The 27589-nt window shown below is 45.5% G+C and overlaps 2 protein-coding genes across 2 annotated transcripts; one reads left to right on the forward strand and one right to left on the reverse strand.

Annotated features, from left to right (window-relative positions):
* Window positions 1–93: 93 nt before the first annotated feature.
* Window positions 94–4794, forward strand: LOC135368741 (nucleolin-like). The gene is made up of 9 exons (XM_064602231.1): window positions 94–261; window positions 351–447; window positions 1379–1519; window positions 1639–1779; window positions 1869–1901; window positions 1970–2057; window positions 2812–3045; window positions 3244–3353; window positions 4366–4794. Exons 1-9 carry the CDS (start codon window positions 205–207, stop codon window positions 4719–4721), a joined length of 1257 nt encoding a protein of 418 aa, XP_064458301.1. The 5' UTR covers window positions 94–204; the 3' UTR covers window positions 4722–4794.
* Window positions 4795–6359: 1565 nt separating this feature from the next.
* On the reverse strand, window positions 6360–27112 carry LOC135368742 (annexin A4-like). Its single transcript, XM_064602232.1, has 13 exons — window positions 27004–27112; window positions 25777–26429; window positions 25037–25102; window positions 18961–18984; window positions 17827–17902; window positions 16032–16126; window positions 15240–15444; window positions 14628–14707; window positions 14124–14180; window positions 13824–14013; window positions 12478–12536; window positions 12111–12233; window positions 6360–10556 (listed from the first exon to the last, which is right to left on the reverse strand). The coding sequence occupies exons 2-13, from the start codon at window positions 26416–26418 to the stop codon at window positions 10500–10502; spliced, it is 1674 nt and encodes a 557-aa protein (XP_064458302.1). The 5' UTR covers window positions 26419–26429; window positions 27004–27112; the 3' UTR covers window positions 6360–10499.
* Window positions 27113–27589: the final 477 nt, after the last annotated feature.

The following is a 27589-nucleotide window of genomic DNA, read 5'->3' on the forward strand; positions in this document are numbered from 1 at the left end:
TTTACTGGAATTAATAGAATCAGAAGAGTCGCACAGAAACCCGGAAATGACTGGCCACTCGACAACACTGGTGGAGTGCACGTTGTTTGATTGCTTGTCTTCTCCATTTCCTTTCGTTGCCGTGCTGATCGTGCGGTAGGACGTTGTTGTAGCGTTGTGAAGTTCGCAGTTCTAAATTTACTTTACAAGCCTTTACAAGTCAGAATGCACAAGAACGCTACGCCTAAAAAGCCGAAAGCGGCCACACCAAAAGCTGAGGAGGTAAGTGAACGGAATTATTTTGTCATTACATGTGCAGACCACGTGGTGTACGTACTTCATGTCGCCGGTCCACATCTCCACTTTTACAGCTGAAGAAGAAAGTTGTGCCTAAGAAGGTGCAGGAAGCCGAAGAGGTAGAGGATGACGATGACGTCGAGGATGAAGACATGTCAGATGTTGACGAAGGTAAGGCTGCTGTGCTTGATATCTGCACATAATGCTGCATTACGTAATCTGGGCAATGTCGTGTATGCTCATTTCACCGCACTTGCTATTATGGGGCTGCACGTAGCATGAAATACACTTATATGAATTCCCTGCGATTCCAGCAGTATTAACTTGCGTCGCCTTCCCGCCTTCTTAGGCCTCTCGCGCATCATGGCGTTGTTGGAAGCCATTTGCAATTTCATTACCAAATCCGCATTTTTCTCGGAACACTGGGTCGCACACGTCAACGAATAGCATACGTGCGTGTATAATACTTTGTGCGCGTAAATACTTCACGACGCGCGTTACTAGCGCTTTCCTGCAACCTTTATACCGCCGCACGTTACTGCATCTACCTTGAGGCCTCCCAAACATCTCCGACGTTCTGAGTACCCGATAAACTGCATTCTCAGCTACTCCCGATCAGTTGTGGATGGCGTATTTTACTTTTCTGTCACAGGTGCGTGTGTCAGTGCCCGTATGTGAGAAAGTAGAGGGTAGATTTGTGGCCTCTTGAAGACCGGTTCGTCCTCCTGATCTTAAGTGTAGTCATCAAAGATGACGAACTGGTGATTCACTACTAAAAAGGGCTTATCTCTGGCTCAACATCATCATGATAAATTTGTGGGGCCCATACCCAGCAGCAGTTGGTGACAGATGCTGCCATTTTACTATATTCAGACAAGCTCTGTATACTGCTATTTCAATGTTCTGCTACAGACAAGTGCCCATTTTTGTCAGTTCCAATCGCTGTAGTAGGGACCAAAAGCTAAGTTTTGTTTGTCACCTGTGGTTTTTGACACATAGAAAATTTGCTTGCAATTTTTGTGAGATGCACGTGTTCTATAATGTGTGGTGTCCCTCCTTAGTGAAGTGTAGACACATGCGGTGACATGTCTCCATTTTTAAGACAAAGAAGATGACATGGATGAGGAAGGAGCAGAGGATGAGGAGGATGCTGATGAAGAGGAGGAGGTAGAAGGGGAAGCAGAGGATGACGATGATGCAGAAGATGAGGAGGATGAAGAGGCTGAAGATGAAGAAGAGGAAGGTAAATACATCACACAGCACTACACAAGTGTAGAGATATTGAGTTGGTCTGGAAATTATTCTGAGACTATTTGGGACAGAAGTAAGGCTGTGTTTGAGTGTCGATCATGCATATTGCAGAAGATGAGGATGAGGAAGAAAAGCCTGCTCCTAAGGGGAAGAAAGCTGCCAAGAAAGGAGCGGACGCAGCAGCAAAGCCTGCGACCAAGCGAAAGGCTGAAGAAGTTGCCGAAGCTCCAGCGAAGAAAGTCAAACTTGAAGGTACAGCACACCTGAATGCGCAGTAGTATTGTCGTGACAGTTTAGACCCTTGACCAGCGTTATTCATTCTGCGCATTTTCCTCTTGCAGACATTCTTCCAGCTTCAGCTATCAGCAAGAGATGTAAGTTGACTGTTACGTGGTTTGTTGGAAGTTTCCGCTCACAACCTTTCCGCGTGTTGCCCTTGCAGGGGAGTGTGCGCTCTTCCTCAGGCTCCCTCACCACGTACAGACAGCAGATATCCTGGCGGTGTGTGACGATGCTACAAATTGTGTGCAGTAAGTGCTTCTAGTTATTCGTTGCATGCTTTGATCTGAACACTACACTGCCTTCAGTGGTGAATATTGGTACTGCAACTTTGGCATGAAAGTAAGGTGTCTGTTTGAAAAGCTGCTTGTGCTGTAGCAGTTACCCCTGTAGTTTGAGCTCATCGTTCAGAAGGTGGAACCAGAGCATTGTGATTGGTTAGTGTGAACCTGTGGTCCCACATTTTGAGACCCCAGTATGGGCTACTGATATGAAGTACTGATAAGAGGTTCTATTGACGATGAATAGCCTGAAGTTTTAGGGTTTTACCCGATTCTTCCCCGAATTGAAGATTGCCTCTTTGGGGTGAAACCCGATATTTACCTGGCAAATTGCCCTCACTGGGATGTCTGTAGGAATGCACTAACTTACTTGTTTCGCAGAAAAATGCAGTTACATCACCATTCGTACCAAACCGCTACAATTGGTTTGAATAACTGAGCCCGATTTCTCCCCAAATTTAGCGTACTGGAAATTTTTTCACCCAAATTTGCATGAATTTAGTGCACATGTTTATTTACCAGATTTCTACCCCCCCCCCCCCCCCCAAATGTAGGAAAAAATATTTCCCGAACTTCAGGCTCTAACAATGAATGAGCTTGCATAGACGACCGGCATCAGTGGACAAGTTCATAAACCGTCCGCCTAATGCGGGCTGTCCTCAGCCTGCGAGTCTGACTGATTCAGCACGTGACCGTGTTCTTAGGTTTGTGTCTCTCGTTGCAGGAAGGGTCCCAACCTGACATTGTTCTTTGCTGACAAAGAGAAGACAGAGGCCAACATTAAGTTCCTGCAGGAGACCACGGTTAAGGGGTGGCAAGTTGAGGTTCAACCAAGCAGGACACAAAAAGACTTTGAACGAGACGACACTCTTGAAATTCGGCATCTACCGCATGACTGCACTGCTGGTCAGATCAAAGAGTTGTTTCCCACCGGAACGCTTGTACAGTTGCATGAAAAGTAAGTGAAGTATGCACTATCGCACAGTGCATGTTTTTTACCACGTATATTGTCATCTACATTATACGTCATCTAGTTAATTTGCTGGGGTTCCGTCAAAGTCGTAGGTATTTGGATGGGGCAAATGTCCAACTATTTGACAGCGTGCCAGTGCCACCCGCCCGCCGTTATCTCTAATTCTTGTTGCTTGCTTTGCAGTTATGCTGTTGTAAACTTCAAGAACAGCAATGACCTTGTAGAAGCCCTTCAAGATCCAAAGTGCCACACAATTGGTGAATCCAAAGTCATGTTCTCCCTGTCTGCATCACGTAAGTTCCAATTTCTCCACTAGATTCTGGATACCCTTGGTGTGACAAAAAATTGGTTTCTTCGTGCCTTACTAATCAATGAGTTTGCATGTACGCTCCATGGTAAAGTACACTGTTGCTGTTAGTGTGCTGTGTAGAATCTGGTGGGATGCAGGTACCAGTCAAACTCCTTTATAGCGAACACCTTTTTAACGAAAATACCACTACAGCAAATTTTCTTTGCGGTCCCACTGGAGCCTGTAGGTCCAATAATGGACATCCTTTTTAACGAAAATACCTTTACTGCGAATTTTTTTTTTTGCTGTCCCCTGAGTTTCGTTGTAAAGGAGTTTGACTGTACTTGGTTGGTTTATCCAGGGCTGGCCGTTTTCGGGGCAAACTGCTCGGATGAATGAAATTTGTAGAGCAGGAGGCCATCAGTTGTCAATGAGGCTCGCATTTTATTTTTATGCTATGCAATTTTTTTACCTGCAAAGTATTTGGGAAGGGGTCCCTTTGCCACTCGTTTACACCTAGCAACCTAGAACAACACCCACGGGCATGTGATATTGAATTCTAGGTGCCTTTGTTACGCGCTTGAGAAGGACCACCGTACAGCTTTCCCATTGACCCAATGTTTTCAGAGTTGGCTGTTTCTGCTCAGTGAGAAAAATACTGGCAACTAGGACACACAACTTCTGAAATGTTGTTCGCATCTTGGTGCATGTTAGCTGAGACACCCTGTACAGTGGCACTGCTGTAGGGGCATATATTTCACTGCAGCTTTGAGTGTTCTATTACCTTACCAGTGTTTTCACGCAAGTGATGTTCCCTACAATGCCGTAGCAGAAGACTGGGGAGCATTATAGTATTCTTCTGCCACATAAATGCAAGAATATCCTGTGGGGAAGTCACTCGTGTGAATACATACATGTCTCATGTAGAAGTCCCATATGCTCTGCAGAAGTGGCTCTTGGTCTCCTGTCACAGGCATGTTCCACTCAATGCTCGTTATCCTGTTCCACGCTTTCAGGGCCACACGACCAAGACGGTGGACGTGGAAGAGGAGGCTTCGGTGGAGGTGGCGGAGGCTTTGGCGGCTCCAGAGGCAGAGGTTTTGGTGGTCGAGGTCGTGACTTTGGCGGCCGGGGTCGAGGGTTCAGCCCTAGAGGAGGGCGTGGCTCGTTCGGAGGACGAGGAGGCCGCGGTGGTGGTGGCGGCGGAGGAGGAGGAAGAGGTGGCCGCGGTGGTTTTGGCGGTGGAAGAGGTGGTCGCGGAGGCTTCGGAGGTGGAAGGGGCGGAGGATTTCGCGGTGGATGGAGCAATGGAAGTTCAAATGACTCCAACAGGGGTAAAAGCCCGGGGAAGCACACAAAGTATGATGATTAAGCCCCTGTGAATACTGAGCCTCACTGTTTTTATCATATACATTGTGCTGCATAATAAAAGCTTCCATCACATGTTTCGGTTGTTGTGCTTCAATTTTTTCCAGTTTCATTGCATAGTTTCATATCCTGAGTAGCTTTGTCAGTGGAGTGCAGTGCACAAGCAGTGTTCAGGACTGTGGTGTGGTAAACCTAAGATTTTTTTCAATCCTGTACAGAGGTCTAGTCCATAGGAAGGCTATTGCCAGAGAAAGAAGTTGAAGAGTACAGTTGCAAATGTTTTGCCCACAGCACTTCCTATGCAGCTTGTACCCATCCTTCAGAAGGTGGAACAGAGGCGTAAGTTCAACAGTGCACTTCCCATATGTTATGTTCGTCACTACTCAATACAGCAAAGTAGCTTCAGAGATCGGCGAAGTTACGTTGCTGTGGTGCAAAGTGCCCCTCAGTAACAGTTGGGCCCAAAAAGTGTGAAGTTTTACAAATGAGACAAATTTGGTATTTTTTAACTAGACAAAGGCAAACGTAAGAATCTTGAAAACCAAGGATGTAATGTGAGCCACCACCGGCAGTATGTGGAAAAAGAAAACCTTCAGCTGAATACGTTCAACTGTTACGAATACGTGATGTCAAATTGCATAGGAAGCGCTGTGGCTGAAACGTCAGCATCTGAATGATTATTAATTAAAAAATCACTACCAATTATTTTCAACTGCTTTTACTGCCAATATGCCTCCTATTGATTAGATTGACACATGTTCGAAAGAAAAGAATCGAAGAGGTCGACCGGACCATACTGCCCAGTGTACTCTGAGCACTACTCCGAAACCTCAAGTGGGCCCTGGACATTGCCGTACTCTATGAGTAATCTGTTCACTATTGTCTGAAATACACAAATTTTTCTCTCGGAGATATGTCTGGCTCTCGTATAGTTGCTGATTCTGATTAGGTGAAGATGGATAGGGCAAAAATTAATTTGTACATAATAGCCTTCTGGTGCACTGCAAACTCCTTCCTTGTCCGACCTGCACGTGGATCAACAATGCCTGCAGAAGTGACAGTGGCAGATGAGTCACTGCTATGGCACGAACTTCACAAACACCTTTGATTTGCAAAAATTGTTTCAAGCCAAAACAGGGGCACTTCAATAAGCTTTGAGTCAGTTGAGTAAAGTTCACATTAGTAGCATGCAAACAAGCACTAGTTTTCCCCCATTTGCCAAAAAACCGAGACTCTAATCCTGAGATCACAATTGTGGAAACAGTTCAGTGCTACCAAACTTATCTTGTAGAGCATCCAAAGCCAAAAGACTTAAGTAAGCAAAAGCACTCTATGTGAACAAGAAGGGGACAAGCATAACTGAAGACACATACAGAAGCAGGCAGTAGTATAAGATTAGTATAAGAAGTAGGCAGGGTTTTGCATTTAGCTCAGTCCCATTCTAGACGAAGTGTCTTTGAAATTGAAGTACGTTATGCCCTTTGCTGTGTTACACTAAAGCAGAGCTCTGTTGAGTTGACACATCTGAGCTAGTATTCGCAGAGCACAAAGGTGCTCTACTATGGCTCATAAATACGTCCATTTTCTATAATACATACAAAACATGTGTGCTGTTCCCTTCAACACAAACATCAAACAAAACTGTTTTGGAATAAATTTATTAATCACATCAAAAGGATCAATATTTCAAATATTATTTTTGAAGGCACATCTCAAGCGTAAGTACCAAGTCCTGCTGAGTCCACTGCAATGCAAAGCAACATTAAACAATGAAAGATCACTGAAGTCACTGAAAAGGTTAGCCAGCTGTAGGAGTCGAACCCACATCTTCTGGATTGCCGGTCCAGGGCTCTACCAATTGAGCTAACCTAACACGCCTTCTCAGTGACTTTCATCTTTCGTTAATTTCTTAGGCAAATTGAGGCTTTGTATGTGTTTGTCCCTTCTATGTTGTTCTAGCCTCAGAACATCAGTTCTTTCATGTTTCAACATTAAACAGTTCTCAATGAAATGTACTGGCACACATTTTAAATGCTTAAATGGTAATGAATCACACGTGTGGGATAGTTAGGTGCCCACCAGGTGGCATGGACACCACAGCAAGTAAGCAAATAGTGATTTCCCCACCAATAAGCAGGGAGGATGCTCAATGCTTTGTTCTTCCCTTTTGGAGAAAACTCCAAGGCAAGGCATCAAGTATTACGAAGTAGGCAGCAGTATTTATGCAACAAACAAAATGCATATCCATGTTATATAGATATAAAACATCTCTCTACATATATTTAAAATGACAGTCAAAATGTATCTGTATTTCAAGCAAATTCACCGGGCTACGATTCACCGGAAACCCTGATTCAATACGTGAAACTTGGGTTTTCTGACAACAATGTAGCAACAATACGCAGAAATACAGAAATATATCATCTCAATTCACCGGGCTACAATCCACCGGAAACCTCGATTCGTTATATGAATCATGGTTTTTTATGAAAACAATGTAGCAGATACACAAAAATATAGAAATCGCCTCAACTCACCGGGCTACAGCCACCGGAAACCCTGATTCCTTATGTGAATCGCGGTTCTTGTGAAAACAACATAGCACATACACAAAAATACAGAAGAGTAGTTTTTTATAATCGACCAAGGGGCACCGGTGAAATTTCTATTTTCTTTGAGAAAAAATAAATGTTACTCCTAATATAAAAAGAAGCACAACAAGCCTAGTCGCAGGTCTTTGCGATATTTCGTTCTCGGTCGGCGAGGCTCCAAGTAAATGAGCGCGATTTGGGCAGTTCCAGCTTTTCCAAATTCAGTGCGCTGGATCCTCCGAATGGCTGCTTCCTTCTGAAAGCAATTTTTTTTTTTTTCACTGGCAAAATGGGTGGTGAAGATTTGTTTAAGACAATTAAATTCGATGACAAAGCCCCCCCCAAAAAATTGGGGGAAAAAAAAAAAAAAGAAGACACGAAAACCACTCAGAGGACGTTCGTAGCGCAACTTTGCCAATTTCTTACATGGTCCCACAATTTCCGAATATGACAAAACTTACACGAGATCAAAGAGCTTTTTTTACTCTTTCGTTTAGTACATAGTGCATTATCATACCTTCAGGCATCCGTCTACGGTGACGCCGTAATCGCGATGGGGTGCCAGAACACTGTTTTCAGGACCAGACGCGCTTTGCGGCGTCCATTTGTTTCCGAGCTCGGTGCTTTATGTAAGCAAGTCTGGGAAGCCTTATCGGCTACTTTGCTTTCTGGTTTGAAGTAAGCGCAGTGTTGAAGCATTGAAAAGTAAGAATACCAAGGGCACGACTTTTGCAGACACACAAAAGCACCTAATTCTGTTTGGTCTTCACGGGTTGTGGGTGCACGGGAGGTTATTTATTTCTCAACTGTCCACTTCATGACGATGTCCTTCACCAAAGAAACCACGGTCTTTTCGTAGGAGCAGCGAGTCAAACAATTTTAGTGACTTCAGCTGTCAACACTCATTGCTCTCCACACTCGGTGTTTTGCACGCTTGTATCGCAGTTACGTGTTTAGTTCCTTTGGATACTGGCATGCTTTGGCTTTGGCTACCGGCTATAGCATGCTCTTCTAGCACGTCAATGGCAACGAGTCTCTACTAGGGTTGCCACCTTTCGAAGTGAAAAATACCGTCTGAGAGGAGGTGGAATAGAGGAGAAGGAGGAAAGGCTCGTGGGAAAGGGAAAGTGGGTGAGGAACGTTCTAGCTGGCTCGACACAACCACCAACAGCCTTGCACAACCACTGCTCTTGTCCCCACCGAACACAATGCTTGATGAATAAAAATGAATAATAACAACAATAAATAATAACAATAATGGATAACTAAGAAAACGACTGGTGACTGCAGAGTTGGGCCTGTGCTCCAGATTTATTCAAGCTGTAGAGAAATGTTGAAGGGAAAACCCCGTAAAAGCCCCCATGAAAGGTCTTGAGCCACAAATACCAGCAAAAGGCTGCCGGTATCACCTTCCTACCGGCAACCGGCAGAGCGCACAAATAACCAGTCGTGCCGGTATAATACCGGCCTTGTGGCAACCCTAGTCTCTACAGCAAGAAGCGGGTGTTCTGCCTGGATTACAGTGGGTGACACACGAAGGCGAATCAGGCTATGTCACTAATTGGTGTGACTTTGTTAAAAACTGTTTTGCCTGCGTCTCAAGCCGACCGTGTTGATGATACTGATGAAATAGGTGTGAACTGCTATAACGCATTCCGATTGCAGCTCGGTGAGTCTGGACCCTCAAGCCAACAAGATCCTTCACCTCCTAGCTCCGAAGACTCAGAATTTTGTGATCCAACTGAAATCGTGTAAAGTGTGAACAAGATAAGTTGTGAACACGACACTGGGGTCAGCCCACTAAAGCCGCTGACGGAAGTTTGGCACCCTGTACCGCATGAAACAACGAAAGCAGAAGGAAATTGCAAGTGCCGTGTCAAAGTCGTCGCCGGCTGAGTTCCGCTTATGCTGTGGACCTTACTGTGGAAGAAGAAACTGTAGAAAAGAGACAACGCGACAAGTTGCTAGAAAACTTGTGGAAGGTGTATGCTGCGAGCAACGCCACGCAGGAAAGACGTCGACTCTTGATTTTACTCCCCTTGTCATTCACCCAGGTTAAAATACATCAAGATATTCTCGAAGCTACAACCTACATGATCAAGAAGAGTCAAAGGCTCCGGGAAAACGGCGGAGTATGGGCAACGCCTGATCAATACTCCGGCAGGAATGTTATCGATCCCGAGAATGTGAAGTTGGTCCTCTAGTGTTACCCGAAAGATGAATTGGACTGCACCATTCAAAGCCCAGGGCCTCGAGATGGTGCGAAAATTCGTGGAGCAGATGCCAACAACTTAGTGGCAAAGCGCTATATGTCACGAACAATTCGGGGGAGATACCGCAAGTTTCGGGGGGCGCATCCCAAAGTGAAAATGAGCCTGACAAAGTTCTATTCCCTTCACCCGTCACATGTCTCTATGAGGCCCTACATGGAAGAGTGCATTTGCATCTACTGTGCCAACTACGACTTATGCCTGAATGCACAGGGTCTTGTTTCGGACAAGAGTTTTACGCTTGAGGACCTCAAATCATTGTGCTTTTGCCTAACACAAATAAGACAGGGCAAGCTGGGTAGGTGCACGTCGTGTCCAGGTGAGAGCGCATTGAAGGCGGAATCTTTGGAGACGTGCGCTGGCACCAAGGAGGTAGAGGTCGTCATGTCGGAATCTAGCACACTTAAGAAGTTAGCACTCAACATTGATCAATTTACCCATCTTTTGAGAAAGTGCCTAGCCCCCTATGTAACTCATGACTACATGTGCAACATTCAACGAAATGCGATACGTAGTGAGAAGACATTCTCAGACGGGTTTTGCCACCAAATTTAATTGTCTTAAGCAAATCTTCACCACCCATTCTGCCAGTGCAAAAAAAATTGCTTTCAGAAGAAAGCAGCCGTTCGGAGGATTGAGCACACCAAAAAAAGAAGGAAATATTGCAGAGACACCTGCGACTAGACTTGTTTTGCTTCTTTTTGGATTAGGAATAACATTTATTTTTTTTCTGAAGAAAATAAAAATGTAACTGGTGCCCTTTGGTTGATTATAAGTGAAACTACCCAGAAATCTACCCATAATTAAAGAAACACCACTGGAAGTCACAATATAGTACCATTGAAAGAACCAATGCAGCGACACCATGCTGCAGTACGACCCTACATGAACTTCAAATGTCGATTGTGCGTGGGAGGCCCCTTAGTTTCCAGACACCAAAGCAATGAGGGCCTTCCTGTAGTCACCTGAGGTGTCACCCTGTAACAACAATTGCAACAGTTTTATTGCACTTTACACCATTTATAAGCTCCATAAGCTGCCATTCTGTACTACAGTGAAATCTCGATGATACGATCACGGATATGAATTTCGGGATGACACCAATTCTTCTCCCGTCTAGGATATAAGAACGAGCCGAGGATGAGACAAAGGTTGTTCCCCGGTGGTGCGAGGGAGGCACGAGTCATGCTGCTCCTTCTTTCGAAAAGGGAGGGAGATCCTCTCCACGAGCTCCCTTACATCATGTTGCACAATGCAAGCAATAACTCTCCCTTTGGTGGTGGTGGTAGAGGAGATAAGGGGTCACCTTATCAAACTTAACCTTGTGACCTCATCTCTGTTTTGACCATTTTATCCGTCTCGCAACAATATACCGCAAAGCTGTGCGACATCCCGCTGGTGAAAAAAACCTCATCCAGAACACGTGGAGGGAACATATCAGGACAACCTCTGGCAACATTACGCGTCACCATTCTGCAAGTCCGCTTCACCTAATCCCTGCATGCTTTAGGAGAAGTTCGCTTTAAAACACTGTCGCGCGACTCGCGGATGGAAAGCACGTGCTGGGTCTTTCGAATCATCTTGCGAATATGGGCAGCATTTGGCCAAAAACTGAGACATAAAAGCATTAAGACTGACCTCTTTCACTGCCAGTAATGGAAAATGAACAGTCACTGTCTATTTTCTTGACTCAATTTTTATTTTGGTCTCATTCGTTTTATACAAGTTTTCTCCGCTACCCGGTGAGATTTGTATCATCGAGATTCTACTGTGTACAGTTGCCGGCCAACTTTCCGGACTTGACTGTGACCGGAAAACAGTCAGAATAATGCAGCAGACCAGATGATCGCTAAAATCAACATTATTTCCACCACAGCCGCACCAAAGAAGTCTATAATAAGTGCCCTGCCGCATCTGGCTCCTGCATGTCACGCTATCCGCGTGCATTTGCCCATGAGTGTCATAGGTTCCTCGCGGATATTTGACAATAGCGACAGCACGTGCAGCATGACTGGAGTCAACAGTTGTGGACAGTCAGGGAGATCCGTTGCAGAGTCCCACTCACTTTCCGGCTGCACAATTTACTGAACAGACATAACCATAGCGTCAAAAGCTGACGAACAGAGACAGCCTACTGAGCGCACAAACAGAAACTCCAGAGAGCATCCCGAACCCTGAAAGTACAGACGCCAAAAGCGGCAGTGGCACCACCTAGAGGTACGGTTCGGAACTTTTAGAGCAGCTTCGCCTAGGATTCCAATCCAATCTAAGCGCACAATCTAGAATGACAGTTTAAAAGTCGCCACCGTAGTGCCGAACATAGTGGTGTCTGTGCTTTTCCGCAAGCGTTTCGGTACAGAAAATCGGGCATTCGGGCTACGCTGTCCGGAAGAACAGTCCCAAAGTGTATTAATCCTACGGCAAAGGTCGGCGTTCCCCATGGGAGTCCGAAGCATCTAAACACTCCGAAAATTCGGCGTCCGAATAATCAGTCTGCTACTGTAATCTGTATCAGCTAATGCATTGCCTCACCTTGATTGCTTCCTCCAGGCTCTTGCCGTATGCTCTGTAGTACTCCTGCCTGATCATTGCAAGGTCCACCTCAGAGCGGCTTACCACCAGACGAATCAGCACACGGTCCTCTGTTCCGGCTCCCTATGGATGAAACAAAACTGTGCCACTGGAACATATTGAGACTAGGAATGATAATTATGGAATAAGACGCGCTACTGACTAGCTGTTGATGACTGCCTTATTTTCTTGCCCTTGATGTGCCTGCCTCAACTCAGTTACTCTTAACTTAGTAGCTTACAGTTACTTAGCTTGCTCTCCCTCAAAACAATTCATTATGCACGAGACACTGCAGTTCCTAATGCAACAAAGCATCCATATATCTTACCTTCATAGCATCATGCAGCTTTTCGGCGAAGTACAACTGAGTGTTGTAGACAGCTTTGACTGAAATTGAAAATGACACAATTTAGTTAACCATAAGGACCACCCGTGGCTTGGAACCGCGATACTTTTTAAAAAATCGTGTGGCAAATGAGTCAAACAGAAACCAAATTTTCTTCAAAATTCCAATACCACCTCTGATGAATGAGGTAGCTACCTAAAAGTGCGGCTCAAAAGTGATTTTGGCTGGAAGCACGAAATCAGTTTGCTGCAGCTTTAAAGGGACTGAAGTGAAATACAACAACCACATTTGTATGTACCGCCACATAGAGCTCTGTCTTGTGTCTGAACTCCCCATTCATCATCTCACAATGTAGTTGTTGTTGTTGTTCTGTCATGTGATGATACAAACAAACCATTACGTCTCAGTTCTTAATGTGTTGCATATAAAGAATTTCAAAGACTGACAGCCGTCCCCCAATCATAGCATCCGCAGACATCCGTCGCAGGAAACAGTTGGAGGACGCCACAAATTTGTGGGCAGGTACCACGTAGGAGGTAGTGAACGAAGATGCGACCAGTCTCTAAAATTATAAAGGTAAACAGGGAGCTCTAAAGTAACTAACTTGACAGCAACTACGTAGTTACAGCTACTTCAAAATTTTGTGGTTCCCTCCATTTTAATTTCGAACACTCGTCGCATCTTTGTGCACTACCCGCCGTTGACTGTATTCACCATTAATGTTCTCTCTGTGAATGAGTTAATTATAGTTAGAGCCTGAAGTTTTCGAGAAATATTTTTTTTTTAATTCGGGGGGGGGGGGGGGGGTAAAAATCGGGTAAATAAACGTGTGCACTAAATTCATGCGAATTCGGGTGAAAAAAACAGCCGGCATGCTAGATTCGGGAAGAAATCGGGTTCAGTTACTCAAACTAACTGTGGTGGTTTGGTACAAACGGTGATGTAACTGCATTTGCTGCCAAAAGGCAAGTTTGTGCATTCCTACAGACATCCCAGTGAGGGGAATTTGCCGGGTAAAAATCGGGTTTCACCCTAAAGGGTGAACCTTCAATTCGGGGTGCAAATTCGGAGAAGAATCGGGTAAAACCCTAAAACTTCAGGCTCTAATTATAGTTACTGCTTAATCATCCAGGACGTGATCGCTTGTGACGAGGTAACTACCCAAGACTGATCCGGATTCCAGATCACGTTACCAGCTTGTAGACGAATGTACAGTTTCTATGGGTTTACCATTCATCTTACAGCCCCTTAGACGTACCATGATACAAAGAGTTGTTGCAGAAAACTGCTCAATTGGGAATGAAATAATTCCTCCGACGCTGCCTTACCAATTGTGAGGAGGGCTTGTTTAATTTCTCCAGACATTTCCTTCTTGATGGCTTCCATGATGTCATGGTCAGTGAGCCTGGCATATTCCCGGAAAACCTGCCGGAGTTGTTCAAAGCTCTGGGAGCACAAGATTGTGCGGAAAGTTGACTCGTCCGTTCCCCACTGTCCGACACCAGCCGCGTACAGCTTCTGCACATCGCAGCACCATTGAGAGTTACGTGCATTGGTCCAGGTCAGGGACTTGTAGGGAGGGGTACACAACAGGGGCAAAAGTGACAAAAAGGTACAAAAAGGTGTACCTGGGCATCATCTGCAGCTCGTGCAGGATCCACAGGTTGCCCTTCGGGTCTTGCTGCCTGTTACAGCGAGGAAACCATTTAATGCAATGCCAAGCAGGAATAGCACAGTTCTGTTCCGAACTGTTTATTCTTCGAGCCTGAAGTTTTCGGGAAATATTCTTTCCTACATTCAGGGGGGTAAAAATCGGGTAAATAAACATGTGCACTAAATTCGTGCAAATTCGGGTGAAAAAACTTCCAGTACGCTAAATTTGGGGAGAAATCGGGCTCAGTCATTCAAACGGTTTGGTACGAACGGTGATGTAACTGCATTTTTCTGCGAAACAAGTAAGTTAGTGCATTCCTACAGACATCCCAGTGAGGGCAATTTGCCGGGTAAATATCGGCTTTCACCCTAAAGAGGCAATCTTCAATTCGGGGTGCAAATTCGGGGAAGAATCGGGTAAAACCCTAAAACTTCAGGCTCTATTTATTCTGTACACCAAAACAGCGCATAGTACTTACATTGCACACTGAAACCAAGATGCGTCTCAAATATCCCGAGGTGTCACCAATAATATCTTTCTCCAGGTCCTTGCCGTACTCTGTTTTTAAGTTCAAGTAAAATTGATTAGAAAGTAGCTACAGCATATTCCTGTATAATGTAAAAAATGCAAATTATATCTGTCGCCTTCCTTGAACCCAAAAGCGAAGTGAGTCCCTATATTTTCTGGAGAGCTACAGAAAACGATGGTACCAGATGCATGTTATTGTACAGGAAGTTTGCTGCATGTGGTCCTCCCGCTTTTAAAAATTTCACTGACGATAGCCCTTCTCAAATCAAACACCACTAGCTGCTGTAGCTAACTAGGGCCTGATGCAAGACAGGTCTGTGTTTCTCTTTAGTGTTGAAGATGTATACAGATCTCACGAGAACATGTACAGCTGTCCGCCTGCTGGAATATTGCACAGTTACATCTGACAAACACGTTATGTTAATAAAATAAAATCTAAGAGCTGCATTAGAAAGAAAATGTGGGTATACAATGTACATCAACTACAAATGATCTCTATGCTCCGAATTTAATGGGTCTAACATCCCAGAGCCATCATAAAATTATTTCACGCAAAACTTACTTTGCTTGTATTGGTATTTGATTTGATTGATTTCAGCGTTGCTCCTTGTGCAAAGCACTTCGATAAGGGTGTCTTCATTAGTACCAATTCCAGAAATGGCATGCCTCACTTCAGATGCCAAGTACTCGTACATGGGAGTCATCAGTCCTATGATTACATCCTCAAACTTCCCGGACAGCTCAGACTTGAGATCCTTGATGAGGTCCTGTATGAAATGTCATATTTGGTGAAGAAATTAGACATCCTGTCACATACAGAACCGAACTTCCGTGAATGTAATATCAAACATGCTACATCAGGGCTCATTCCTCACGGGCATTTACAGGCAGGAGCCGTAAAACAGGGTCAAATTGGGCACTATCATGTGGAAGAGCACATTTCAGGTAGAAAAACAAAGATAGCTTTTCACACTGTTGACAAGATGCGGAACAGCAGTGTTGAATGTACAGTGCCTGCACCGCTGGCTGGATTGGCACTTCGCCAAGTCAGTTTTCAGGATTTGTCTGGTTTCACACGAACTGACAATGATGCAAATCTGGGGGGTAAAAAGCAGGTTTTGTGGGTTTTAACCCTAAAACACATGGCCCTAATCGCAACCACGGTCATTTTAAAAAGCGTCATTTTGGATTTTATGCAGTGTTGCAGTATTAACAGATATTGAAGTACCGGTGTTTTGTCGTACATAACATACTCTGATAAGTTTCTTCTTTTTCTCCAACGAAAGCACATCAACCGAGACTGAACGTCACTGAGTCTTCTGTACTGGGTGCTGAGGAGTATAATTTTACTTACACGCCCATGCATCTGTTTGTATGCTACCATGATCTGCTGTCGTTGGTCGCTGCTCCTTGCACACAGAATGGCAATAATGGCCGCTTCATCTGTGCCTGTTCAAATCAAGGCTGAGTTTACTCAAGGTTCCGAAAATCACAACATCACACTCATTCTTCGTGCCACCTTAAGTATTTACTTTCTTCCCACAATAAAACTCTACCCGAGGACCGTCATCATGACGTTGTTAGACAGTACTGAAACCGAAAGAGATCCGAAGGGGGAGAGCTGGGTTCCACGAATGGGAAATTGTTCGCTGCCTCCTATTGAAAGAAAAGTAGGACCGAAGGTCGCGTCCTTTTCAGAGACCATCGTAATCCCCTCAAGACCGCGGCTGTCGGGCACGACCTTGTTCGCCACTAGCTTTGAACGTAGTTCAACTCTACCAAACTCGTGGCGCTGTCGAACACTATGACGTCGTTTGTTTACAAACAGGTAGAGGTCTATTGTCAACCAGTGTGCATTAGGGGACAAAGAGGGAGGACAAAATGTTTGAGTATGCTACTGCCATCTTCAAACTTCATCGATCACAATGTGCAATGACAACACGTAGGAATCTAGGGAATGTTAGTACAGCGCCCCTCACGTACACACAAAAGATACCAAACTATTGCAAACATGAGCATCAGATAAGAGCAATAGAGAACATTGTTTTACCGTTAGGAGTTTCAACCAAAACCACCAAGAACTGAAGGATTGGTATTTCTCAGGGAAAACAGAGAAGAACGTAGTGATTTACATGTCTGTATGCAATAGCGTAAGGAAACAGAATGCTTGTTGTTGTCCTTTCTTTCCTCTTTTTTTTTTCTCTCTCTACGTTTGAGGTTATGGTCATTCAATGTCCATTCACCAAACTATTGAGGGAGCGGAAAAAACATTTAAGAGTGAACCTTTTAGAAAAAGCCACGTTGGCTTTGTGGCTGCTTGCAACTCAGAAACAGCCACGTCTGTACTGCAGTATACACGTGCATGCACACTGCTGCTGTTGCTTATGCACATGTGTCAGTGACACTTGACAGCTCTGGAACAATGTACCCCATAAAACAGTTGAACTTGCAGTCCAAAGTCGTACAGACAATGCAGTATTGCATGGGATGTGACTCACACCGTAAGAAAGAGGAAGCTGGAGTCACAGAACTCGTGCATCGTCAGCATATGCCTATGCTTACTCAGGCGTGTCGCCATCAGACACAAATATAGCTGCTGTACACTGAGCAAGGTGTTTGTCCTAATACAGGTACTTAAAAATTTTATGAAAAAAAAAAAAGTGCTGCAGTATGCACTATCTGCAATCCATAAAAATACAATGACAGGAAGTAAAAATACCACTATTAATTATCCTTCTGTATAATAATGACACATCTGCGGCACTTCAATCTCATTCAAAACTTTGCAAAATCTTAAATACAACAAGCACAACATATATGATGAAATATAAGAATACAAAGCATTTTCGGTTTGGTTACAACCAACACGAATTCAGTCAGAATGAAATCTCGAAGCAGAACTTAAAACTATGCATTTAAAAACAAAACGTACAAATTCCTCAGCATGGGGAAGAACTGACAATAGGAGCAAGGATAACGATCAAACATTGTGTGTCACACAAATTAGTGTGAGCTTACTTGCAGTTAGTTCAAGAAACAGCTCAAGGATACATGAAGCACAAAAGTTAGGAAATCAGTAAGCCATTAGGAAATAATGAAGCCACTCCAAAGCAGTAGAAAGAGATATATGGTAGAGGAACAGTTCTTACCAAATCCCTTCATGGCTTTTCGTAGTGCCTGGGCATCATCATTGGCATTGAAACCTGCATAGGGCTTAATGGAAGCCTGCATAACATTATAGTTTTGTTCAATGCACTTCGATGTCTGTACCTCGGATACAACACTATACATATATGAGCATATGACATGGTGCTAAACATGACCAAAACATGATAAAATCTAGACAGGATGCACCCAGTAAGATCCTGGTTCTGTGTCTGCTTCACGCGTATCAATATGGACTGCACTCGTAGCTACAGAAGCTGTACCAGAGCCAGCGAAATAGCGGTTAAAGTTCCGGTGAAACCAGTGACTTGCTTCCTGCATTTGGATATTCTGCGGATTTTAGTAATGGCTGTGTCTAGAGGTCCGTCGGACGGACCCGATTCTTTATGCAGCGGGGTCCGTCGGATGGTTCGTGGTATGAGGAACTAGACTGTTTTCTAACCTAACCAACCTAACCTAGAGCTGCACGAAGCTAACTTGCACCAGCCTGACTAGAATAAACTAACCTAACCTAAACTAACTTGATCTAACACGGCATAATGTTGAAAGCGGAGTGTCCCGACGGACTCCGATGTATAAACAATCGGGTCCGTCGGACCCCATTTTTTACGCAGCGGGGTCCGTCGGATCGTCTGTGGTATGAGGAACTAGATTGTTTCCTAAACTAAACTAAACTAACCTAACCTAACCTAGAGCTGCACGAAGCTAACTTGCACTAACCTGACTAGAATAAACTAACCTAACCTAAACTAACTTGATCTAACACGACATAATGTTGAGCCGACGGACCCCGATGTTTATACATCGGGGTCCGTGTTTACAATCGTGTCCGTCCGACGGACCGCTAGACACTTCTTTTAGTAAAAACCCGGGGTTTTGGTCAACATTTTACCACATTGAAAAACAAGGTTCAAGACCAGCAGACCTTTATCGGGGCGGCGGAGTTCGGTGAAGAAAGGGCACGGGGGGAAATCTGATTTCGCCCAGACAAAAATAAACTCATTTCTGATATCGGGTGGAACCTTCAATTCACGGTTATATGCAGGAGTAAGTATGACAGTAAGTAGATGCAATTTCTAGTAAGGAATTGATTATTACAAAGAAGCAGAGTGGCATACCATGTGTCGCGGTGATCCGGAGCTCTGAAAATAGTTCGGTCTCCGTTAGTTCCCGTTCGGCACTTCAAATCAGCATAGAACTATGTGACTATTCGTCTGTAACTGTGCTTGCAAGTTCCAATAACTCATACACTCACATAAGGTACACCCTGTGGAAGTCCCACAGGCAATACAACATGATCGCAACCAGAAGCAACGTTTATCAAACGAGGACGTTGTCTAACGTATGGCCGGCAGCCGACCATATAAAACCGGTTTTAAAATCGGTTATGTAAAGCACTGCAGCCATCTCACTTACCAAATCAGAACCAAAACCAAATTAAGGTATTTCGCTAGATCGCACGACAGCCGTCGACAGCAAAGGAAGCTTCCAATTTTGAAGTTTCAAAGCAGACGGTACGATACCACACCTTCAACAAAAATGGCGATTCGGAGAAGGCGTGTCGCAAAATCGTGAAACACGGCTGCAAGCGTTAGGCGGAGCTACGAGCTAGCCAGCTATAAATATGAACGGCAAGACTGGCAAGACAGCGACACGGAACTATTAGTAAGGCGGAAACGTAGCGATAAGATGTGTTGACGTCACGCTGACTTCATCGCATGGCTAGCTTCTTCCCGTTGCAGTACACCGAGTCACAACCTTTTGGGAAACGCCTTTCAGGGTGACCTTCACCAGCTCGTATTCTGGGATGATAGTAATCTGAATGACCTGGGTGTTCTAAAAATGTAGCAGGTTGAGCACATCGGCAGTTTGTATAGGGAGGGGAGACTAGCTGTACTCAAACTGCTGTCCCACTTCAAAGCAGTGGCATAGCCACGGGAGGGGGGTGCCCCATATAGGTCCCAGAGATCTATAGAGCACTGACTGTAGGAGGTTCCCCATGACTTAGAGAAAGACGAGGGGGAAGGCCCGTAGGTGGGCATTCCGTAATCGGTATGTATGTCTAGTCATTGGATAAGCTCGCAGAAGAGAGACGAGAACCCCTTGTCAATAACCCTCAATGGCATGTGGATCACATACGAGGTGCTCCTCTGTGCCGGGCGATAAGCTCGAGGAGAAACTTTCCTCAGATAAGCTGCAGTGGAATCCCAGCGAATCTTTGTAACGGACAAGGCGCCAATTATACGCATGAAGATACGGTGCCTCCAATCTCATGACCGGGCCTCTCACATCATTTAACGTTCAAATATTTTATATTTTCATTCTCATCTTCTTGTATGCACAGGTATGTGTGTGGGGTGCACCCAGGATCGGTGGGGAGGGGAGTCAATCTCGACCTGTAAGAATGAGCCAAATTCCAGGTTCGTTAGAGAACATCTAATGACTGGGTAGCCTCTTCGAGCATCGTCCGCCGAATGCCTCCCGAATGTCCAGTGCACGCGCTTCACAGCTTGGCACGTGCAGCCAATGTCCAACCATCTACGTCGTCATCGACGCTGATCGTCTTCCGTGTAACACCTCCCCACCGAAGACGTTGATGGGCGTTGCAGCCTGCTCACGTATCTGACACCCAGTCCATCCGGTGACGAAACGAATACCCAGCACCAACACACAAACCACGAAGACATTTCAACGAGTACACCCGTGGTACATTCCAGTACCGTCATGGCCGACCAATTCCAAGGTGCACGGTTAATTACCCGGAACACCTCCCCACACATAACGCATCACCCCCCAAGACCTCATTCCGGACAAGCACAGCCCCTTTTACTGCAACTAACTCATCTGGATAACGCATCCGTAACCACATTTGAGTTACCTCTAATACACTCAATCTTCAACTCATATATTTGAAGGGCCAACGCCCACCGCGTGAGGCGAGCACTCGACGAAGCTGAACGGGAGAGATACACAAGCGGGTTGTGATCCGTTCTGACAGTGATCGCCTTGCCAAACACGCAAGTGTCTAGCTTACCAAGAGCCCACATAATCGCATAAGCCTCGCGTTCAATCACTGCCCGCTTGACCCGTGTAGGTGTCAATCTTTTGCTAAGAAACGTGATGGGCATGTCCATACCCTCTGTACGTCGCGATGAGCAAGCGGCATTAGCTAACTCTGACGCGTCTGTCGTCAGGCAGTATTCCCCGTTAACATCTGGAGCAGGCTAATTCTGTAGCTGATGCCAGCGCCACCTTTATGCTTCCAAAGGCATCCCTTGTATCCTGCCCCCACGGTATAACCGAGGGAACCTTCCACTTTGTAAGGTCGGTCAACTTTGCTACCTTATCTGCAAAATGATCAATGTAGTCCCTGTAATAGTTGAATAGCCCCTTGCACTTTGAAAGCATTATGTTGCACGTGTGGACCACGTTGCTGTTATTTTTGAGGATGACCGGGACTTTGGAAATGTAGAGCACATGCCAGTCAAAGTAAATGGCGGAAATTGCACACTAGACGTAAGGAACACAGATGGCCGACTCGACCAAAGACAGGAGCAGGAGCTACGCAAATTGTTGCACGAGGAAAACGAGTGCTTCTCAGAAGGCCCAGGCAGGTGCACGGTAGGGTCACATAAGATAGTACTTTGGCCAGACGCAAAACTTGACGACCGGAAACCGTATCGGGTGCCCACAGCACTGAGAGAGGAAGTAGATAAGCAGGTTGACCAACTACTGCAATGGGGTTTCATATTCCCTATCGAAAGTAACTGCGCTCATCCAGTTCTCTGTAGCGAAGAAGGACGGCACAATACGTACGTGTGTAGACTATGGGAAACTAAACGCGGTGACCGAACCCGATAGGTTTCCTACGGGAGATTGCACTGAGCTTCTGTACAGCGTAGCGCGAGCCAAATTTATAACGACTTTGGACATGACTCGTGGCTACTGGCAGATCGCAATGGATTCTAAGGCCCAAAAACTAATTGCATTTGCCACTCCTCGCGGTTTGTATGCATGGCGCGTGAGGGTAAAGTCTATTAGAGAACTCGAGCTACCAAAAACAAAAATGGAATTACGAAGGGTGCTGGGGCTATTCAACTATTACAGGGACTACATTGATCATTTTGCAGATAAGGTAGCGAAGTTGACCGACCTTACAAAGCGGAAGGTTCCCTCGGTTATACAAGGGATGCCTTTGGAAGCATTAAGGTGGCGCTGGCGTCAGCTACAGAATTAGCTGCTCCAGATGTTAGCGGGGAATACTGCCTGACGACAGACGCGTCAGAGTTAGCTATTGCCGCTTGCTTTTCGCAACGTACAGAGGGTATGGACATGCCCATCGCGTTTCTTAGCAAAAGATTGACACCTACACAGGTCAAGTGGCCAGTGATTGAGCGCGAGGCTTATGCGATTATGTGGGCACTTGGTAAGCTAGACACTTGGGTGTTTGGCAAGGCGATCACTGTCAGAACGGATCACAACCCGCTTGTGTATCTCTCCCGTTCAGCTTCGTCGAGTGCTCGCCTCACACAGTGGGCGTTGGCCCTTAAAAAATATGAGTTGAAGATTGAGTATATTAGAGGTAATTCAAATGTGGTTGCGGATGCGTTATCCAGATGAGTTAGTTGCAGTAAAAGGGGCTGTGCTTGTCCGGAATGAGGTCTTGGGGGGGTGGGGTTATCTTAATGCATTGTGTTCATTACCATTGTCTAACTCCATGATTCATCTGGTTTGCTATTTGTCATTGCTGTTCGCTTTGCATTGTCTGGTTTGCTATTTGTCATTGCTGTTTGCTTTGCATTGTCTGGTTTGCTGTTTGTCATTGCTTTATCTGTCGAGTGTACAAAGGGGGGTCAGACCTCGTCAAGCTGCAGTTTTTGCAGCTTTTTGTCTGTTTCCCCCCACCAAGTGTCATTGGTGAAATAAATTATTATTATTATTATTATGCGTTGTGTGTGGGGAGGTGTTCCGGGTAATTAACTGGGTACCTTGGAATTGGTCGGCCATGACGGTACGGAATGTACCACGAGCGTACTCGTTGAATTGTCTGCGTGGTTTGTGTGTCGGTGCTGGGTTTCGTTTCGTCACCGGGTGGACTGGGTGTCAGATATGTGAGCAGGCTGCAACGCCCATCAACGTCTTCGACGGGGAGGTGTTACATGGAAGACGATCAGCGTCGATGACGACGTAGATGGGTGGACATTGGCTGCACGTGCCGAGCTGTGAAGCGCGTGCACTGGACATTCGGGAGGCATTCGGCGGAATATGCTCGAAGAAGCTACCCAGTCATTAAATGTTCTCTAACGAACCTGGAATTTGGCTCATTCTTACAGGCCGAGATTGACTAGGGGTGGTTTCGTAACGAGCCCCCCCTAACTTGGAGCTCTGGCTACGTCACTGCTTCAAAGTGCCATTTTTTTCACCGTGCCATCCCATATTATTACTTTCCTTTTTGCACCCGACACAGTACAATCATGTGTAGGCATTAGGCTTGCTACACGTCTGGTTTTCACCCGGACAGTTTGGAAATTGTAGTTTTGTGTTCGGTGTTCGGGTGAGAGTGTTACCCGGACATGGAGTGTTCCGGAACACGGAATGGCAAAGCAGATGTGATGATGGCACTTGTCGATATTGTCATCAAATCTACAGAAAAATATGAACCTGTTTCTAAAACTGTTGCTTATGAGCATAGAAGCCACACGAAAATGCAACTCTAACTCCACTATGACCTGCCAAGCATGTGACAACTTCATGAAAGCAAAACTGTTGCCCGGTGGTTTACCCGGAATTTCGTAATTGGGGGGGGGGGGGGGGGCTTTGCAAGGGGCTGTATTTACATGCAAAACATTGTGCAATCTCACAAAATTTTAGATGGCTCTCCTCCAAACTATGCGAAAGGGGGGCCTGTAAAGGGGGGGCGTAGGGGGGATCTGGATAAATCACTGCTGTCTTCCCTTGGAGGCAGCAAATCGAAGAAATACGTAAGTTTAAGAGAAATTAGGCACACTGCGCGCCATTCTCTTACGCTGGATGAGCAGATTGTCTTTGTGTGCAATGATGAATTTAGCTCTCAACATTCATCTTCTGTCTTAACACTGTGGAATGACGAACCACCTACAGTTTCTTAGACTAAAAAAAAATAAAATAAAGAAAGATCCTGTCGTTTTAGTTCGAACAAGGGAAGGGTAACACAGTTTATGACTAGCACATTCAACAAGTCGCATAAGGTACGGCAGGCACGGTACGGCAGGTACGGTCGCAGGTACGGTACCGCATAAGGCACTTGCCGACACAATCTTTCATCTTCCTTCCGATTTGGGTGTCAATTTGTGCGCTCACATATGAAATGTCTCCATGCCTCTAAATGGAACACGCATGCAATTTCTCAAAAAGGTAGCTGACAGAGCAGCAGTGCAATTTCCCCAAGTGTATCAAATCACTCTCTCTGAACAACAATGGAAAAACACACGAGTAGCTTCAAAACTTTATCACTCATGGTAGGACAACAGCACTACGCTCTTAAAAATGAACTTCACCACATGGCACACTCCTAGGCAACCATCATCTCGAATGATATCGTTATCTGCCACGATTTGTTGAAAACAAGAAGGCGTACGCCCTTTTCGTGACACTTACGCTGTTCATAATTGTCACAGAAAAGGCGTACGCCTCCCGTTTTCAACAAATCGTGGCAGATAATGATATCATTCGAGATGATGGTTGGCTAGGAGCGTGCTATGCGGTGAAGTTTATTTTTAAGTGTGTGCCTTACCACATAGTTTCACTTAAAGGAGCATGGAAGGACTCAAAACAGTAAAACCTATCCCCATCACTCATGCGCCTTCCTTTCTTTTTGCAGTTGCATTTCGCACCGCCCGCCCCGTGTCTCGACTGGTCGCTTTCGCTGGCAGACGATCCTCGGCAGCCAATAAAAAGTGCCGACGGACTCGATGTCACCACGTGCCAGGAGTAGCATGGGAGAGATCGCAGCCGCTGCACGCATTCTTGTAAACTAATTTTCTCAGGAAGTTTGCACTTCCCAAACGAAATATTTTGTGTAACAGTTCCTGAAGGTAGTGCGTTTGTATCACGCGGCAGAAGAATATTATGTTCCAAGTGCCTTCCATGCCCCTTTAATAAATGTACGATATTTGGTGGACCTCAAACTGAAAGGTAGGAAATTATGCCTCTTACTGCTGCTATTGGTGAAGCGTATTTTCCAATCATCGTCGGAGCCCCCGAGGTTGGATAGGCAGACCCCTGAAGCAGGAAACAACATGACATGTGACGAGACAGAAATCTAATTTGCGAGGTAATGTCTGCAAGCATGTCAGACATTTGAGTTTGTGGGCAAATGAGGCGCCTCATCCAACATGCTTCACTGTATTAATTAAATTAATTATTAATAAAATCTAAATTAACTTCATTTAATTAATTTAATCCGACATCAAACCCATAGCGACTTATGAAATGTTGTAAAGGGGCACTAAAGCGCAAAAATTTCTCACGTAATTAAAAGACGACATTACCTTAATATCAACACAAAAGGAACAGAATTCATCCGTTCCATCGTATATGATCTATGAGCAGAAGAATTCGCAATTTAAGCTCTCCCCCTCCCTATTAAGAAGGCAGACAATGCTGAGCCACCTCGTATCTCATTGGTCTCCGCAAACGCTTTGGCGGGAGATCGTTTTGATGAGACTTCTCCGTATTGTCGGGGTTCTTCAGAAGGAGACCGCACACTGCAGTTTCTTTCGCTCATGCAACACAAATCATTTCAATGGGTGAATCTGTTCCTTTTGTGTTTGTGCCAGCCGCATTCCCTAATGTATACTGTACTATGTATGTCCCTATGTATGTCACTGTTTACGTGGCTGATTCTACAGAAAAAAAAAAAGAGAAGAAAAATACTAATTACTGCACATACTTACGCGTGAAGCGCTTGTAACATTTCCAGCAGACTGGTAAATTTGGCCATGTGGATGTGCTTGAGGTGCATACCCTGATGCTTGTGAAGTGGGATAGGCTGGTGCTTGTGTTGGATAGCCTGCCACCTGTGATGGAGCATATCCCGTCCCTTGTGATGGAGGGTACCCTGTCCCCTGTGATGGAGGGTACCCCGTCCCCTGTGATGGAGGGTACCCTGTTCCCTGTGATGGAGGATACCCTGGTCCCTGTGATGCGGGATAGCCACCTGTCTGAGGCATTGGGCAGCCCGACCCAAAACCAGGATACCCCTGTTGAGCAGGGAACCCACTCGTTGGCATAGATGAGAAACCATCTCCAGTACCCTGTGCTGGAGGGTACATTGTTGGGTAATTTTGGTTTGGCTGCACAGCACCTGGATATGCTGCTGTAGGAAAAGACTGAGCTGGATTAATTGGGTACCCTGGACCCGAACCAGGCATAGAAGACTCTTGACCGGAGGGAAGAGGGTATCCAGGGGACGGATTTGCAGGGGGATATCCTGGACCTGATGAACCATAGACAGGACCAATGGGGTATCCTCCGTATCCAGGGCCACCTTGCTGGTTTGGGTAAGGGCTTCCCCCGGACGGATATGGGTAACTCATTGTAAGAATTGCTGCAATGAAAACGTAATGCTTACAACCAGGCTCAGGGCACGTGAAAACAGTGGCACTTCAATAAGGGCCGTATGTTGCAGATAACCCAGTGTTAAGCCAAGTCAATGGCACAGATTGTCACGGTTGAGTATAAAGAATACAGTACGCACTTCTTGTGAGCCTGTTTAGTCAGTTACGAGCGCGAGTAGTGGCAGCAACTGTGAAATTGGTAGTGCAGTTTGCTAATGGAATGTTGACTACGGTTATGGAGTATCAGTTAGTGAGGGATATAAAAACCGTGTTTATTAGAGAACACTGCAGGTACAGCCGCCCTTGCATAGAGTCAGTCAGTCAATACAGTTTGTCAGTCGCAGTCTGCGCGTTACCATAAGGTGTTACCGAACTGACGGGGTGTTAACCGGAAAAGATCGACAGAACCGTCGGGAGCCAGCGCGGATGTCACGACAGCACCACATCACTACAACCACAGTCACATCACCCAAGCAGGTTTCTTTTGCCCAAGAAATGCGGGATGCGCTTTCGCGGATGACCGATCGCAAAAGGAAATAATCGTCAGCAGAATAGCCATCTTACTTTATGTTGATTGGCACAATTCGAAATCAGAACAGCCGAGAAACGGAGCTGGCACACGTGACAGCCCATGTGACAATTATGGTCATGAACACTGTACTGAGAGTGGCGAATACGAGAGGTGGTGGCCGCTGGCTCTAAAGCGAAACGCACCGCCTCCAAAATATTGTCGCCACTGGCGAGCGCGCTCGGAAGATCTCTGATTTGCTGCGCATTATATGTATAAATATTTGGATGCTCATTGGTCTCCAAGAACTGGCGTCAGTTTCCTTCGCGCTGATTGGGCGAGAGTTATTTGAGTGAGGCGCGAGTATCCAAACGGTCGGTCGAACCAGTCGAACGGAGGAGACACGTGTTTGTGTTTGTTTACGTGTCTTGCCAATCGCTCAGGCTGGCTCAGGCTCAGGCTTGCCTATCATGGAATTTCTCCACCAGCTAGCCTGCATTTACGCCATTCTGTCGAGGAGACATCACGTCTGTCCGGCGTCCGGTCACGCATGTTCTCTCGGATTGCAACCGTTGTGCACGCAGACGCAAGCGGGTAGTTTGAGGGTTTTGAATGCTTTAGATTTAGATTGTGGCGAACTGC

The sequence above is a fragment of the Ornithodoros turicata genome, chromosome 9 (genome assembly GCF_037126465.1).
Source record: "Ornithodoros turicata isolate Travis chromosome 9, ASM3712646v1, whole genome shotgun sequence".
Lineage (NCBI taxonomy): Eukaryota > Metazoa > Arthropoda > Arachnida > Ixodida > Argasidae > Ornithodoros > Ornithodoros turicata.

Coding starts and splice junctions, on each gene's coding strand:
- LOC135368741 (XM_064602231.1), top strand. CDS start 205: ATGCACAAGAACGCTACGCCTAAAAAGCCGAAAGCGGCCACACCAAAA. Junction 2,058..2,811: donor GATGCTACAAATTGTGTGCA/GTAAGTGCTTCT, acceptor CTCTCGTTGCAG/GAAGGGTCCCAACCTGACAT. Junction 3,354..4,365: donor GTTCTCCCTGTCTGCATCAC/GTAAGTTCCAAT, acceptor CCACGCTTTCAG/GGCCACACGACCAAGACGGT.
- LOC135368742 (XM_064602232.1), bottom strand. CDS start 26,418: ATGAGTTACCCATATCCGTCCGGGGGAAGCCCTTACCCAAACCAGCAA. Junction 16,127..17,826: donor AAAAGCCATGAAGGGATTTG/GTAAGAACTGTT, acceptor TGATTTGAACAG/GCACAGATGAAGCGGCCATT. Junction 14,708..15,239: donor CAAATACCAATACAAGCAAA/GTAAGTTTTGCG, acceptor ACTTAAAAACAG/AGTACGGCAAGGACCTGGAG.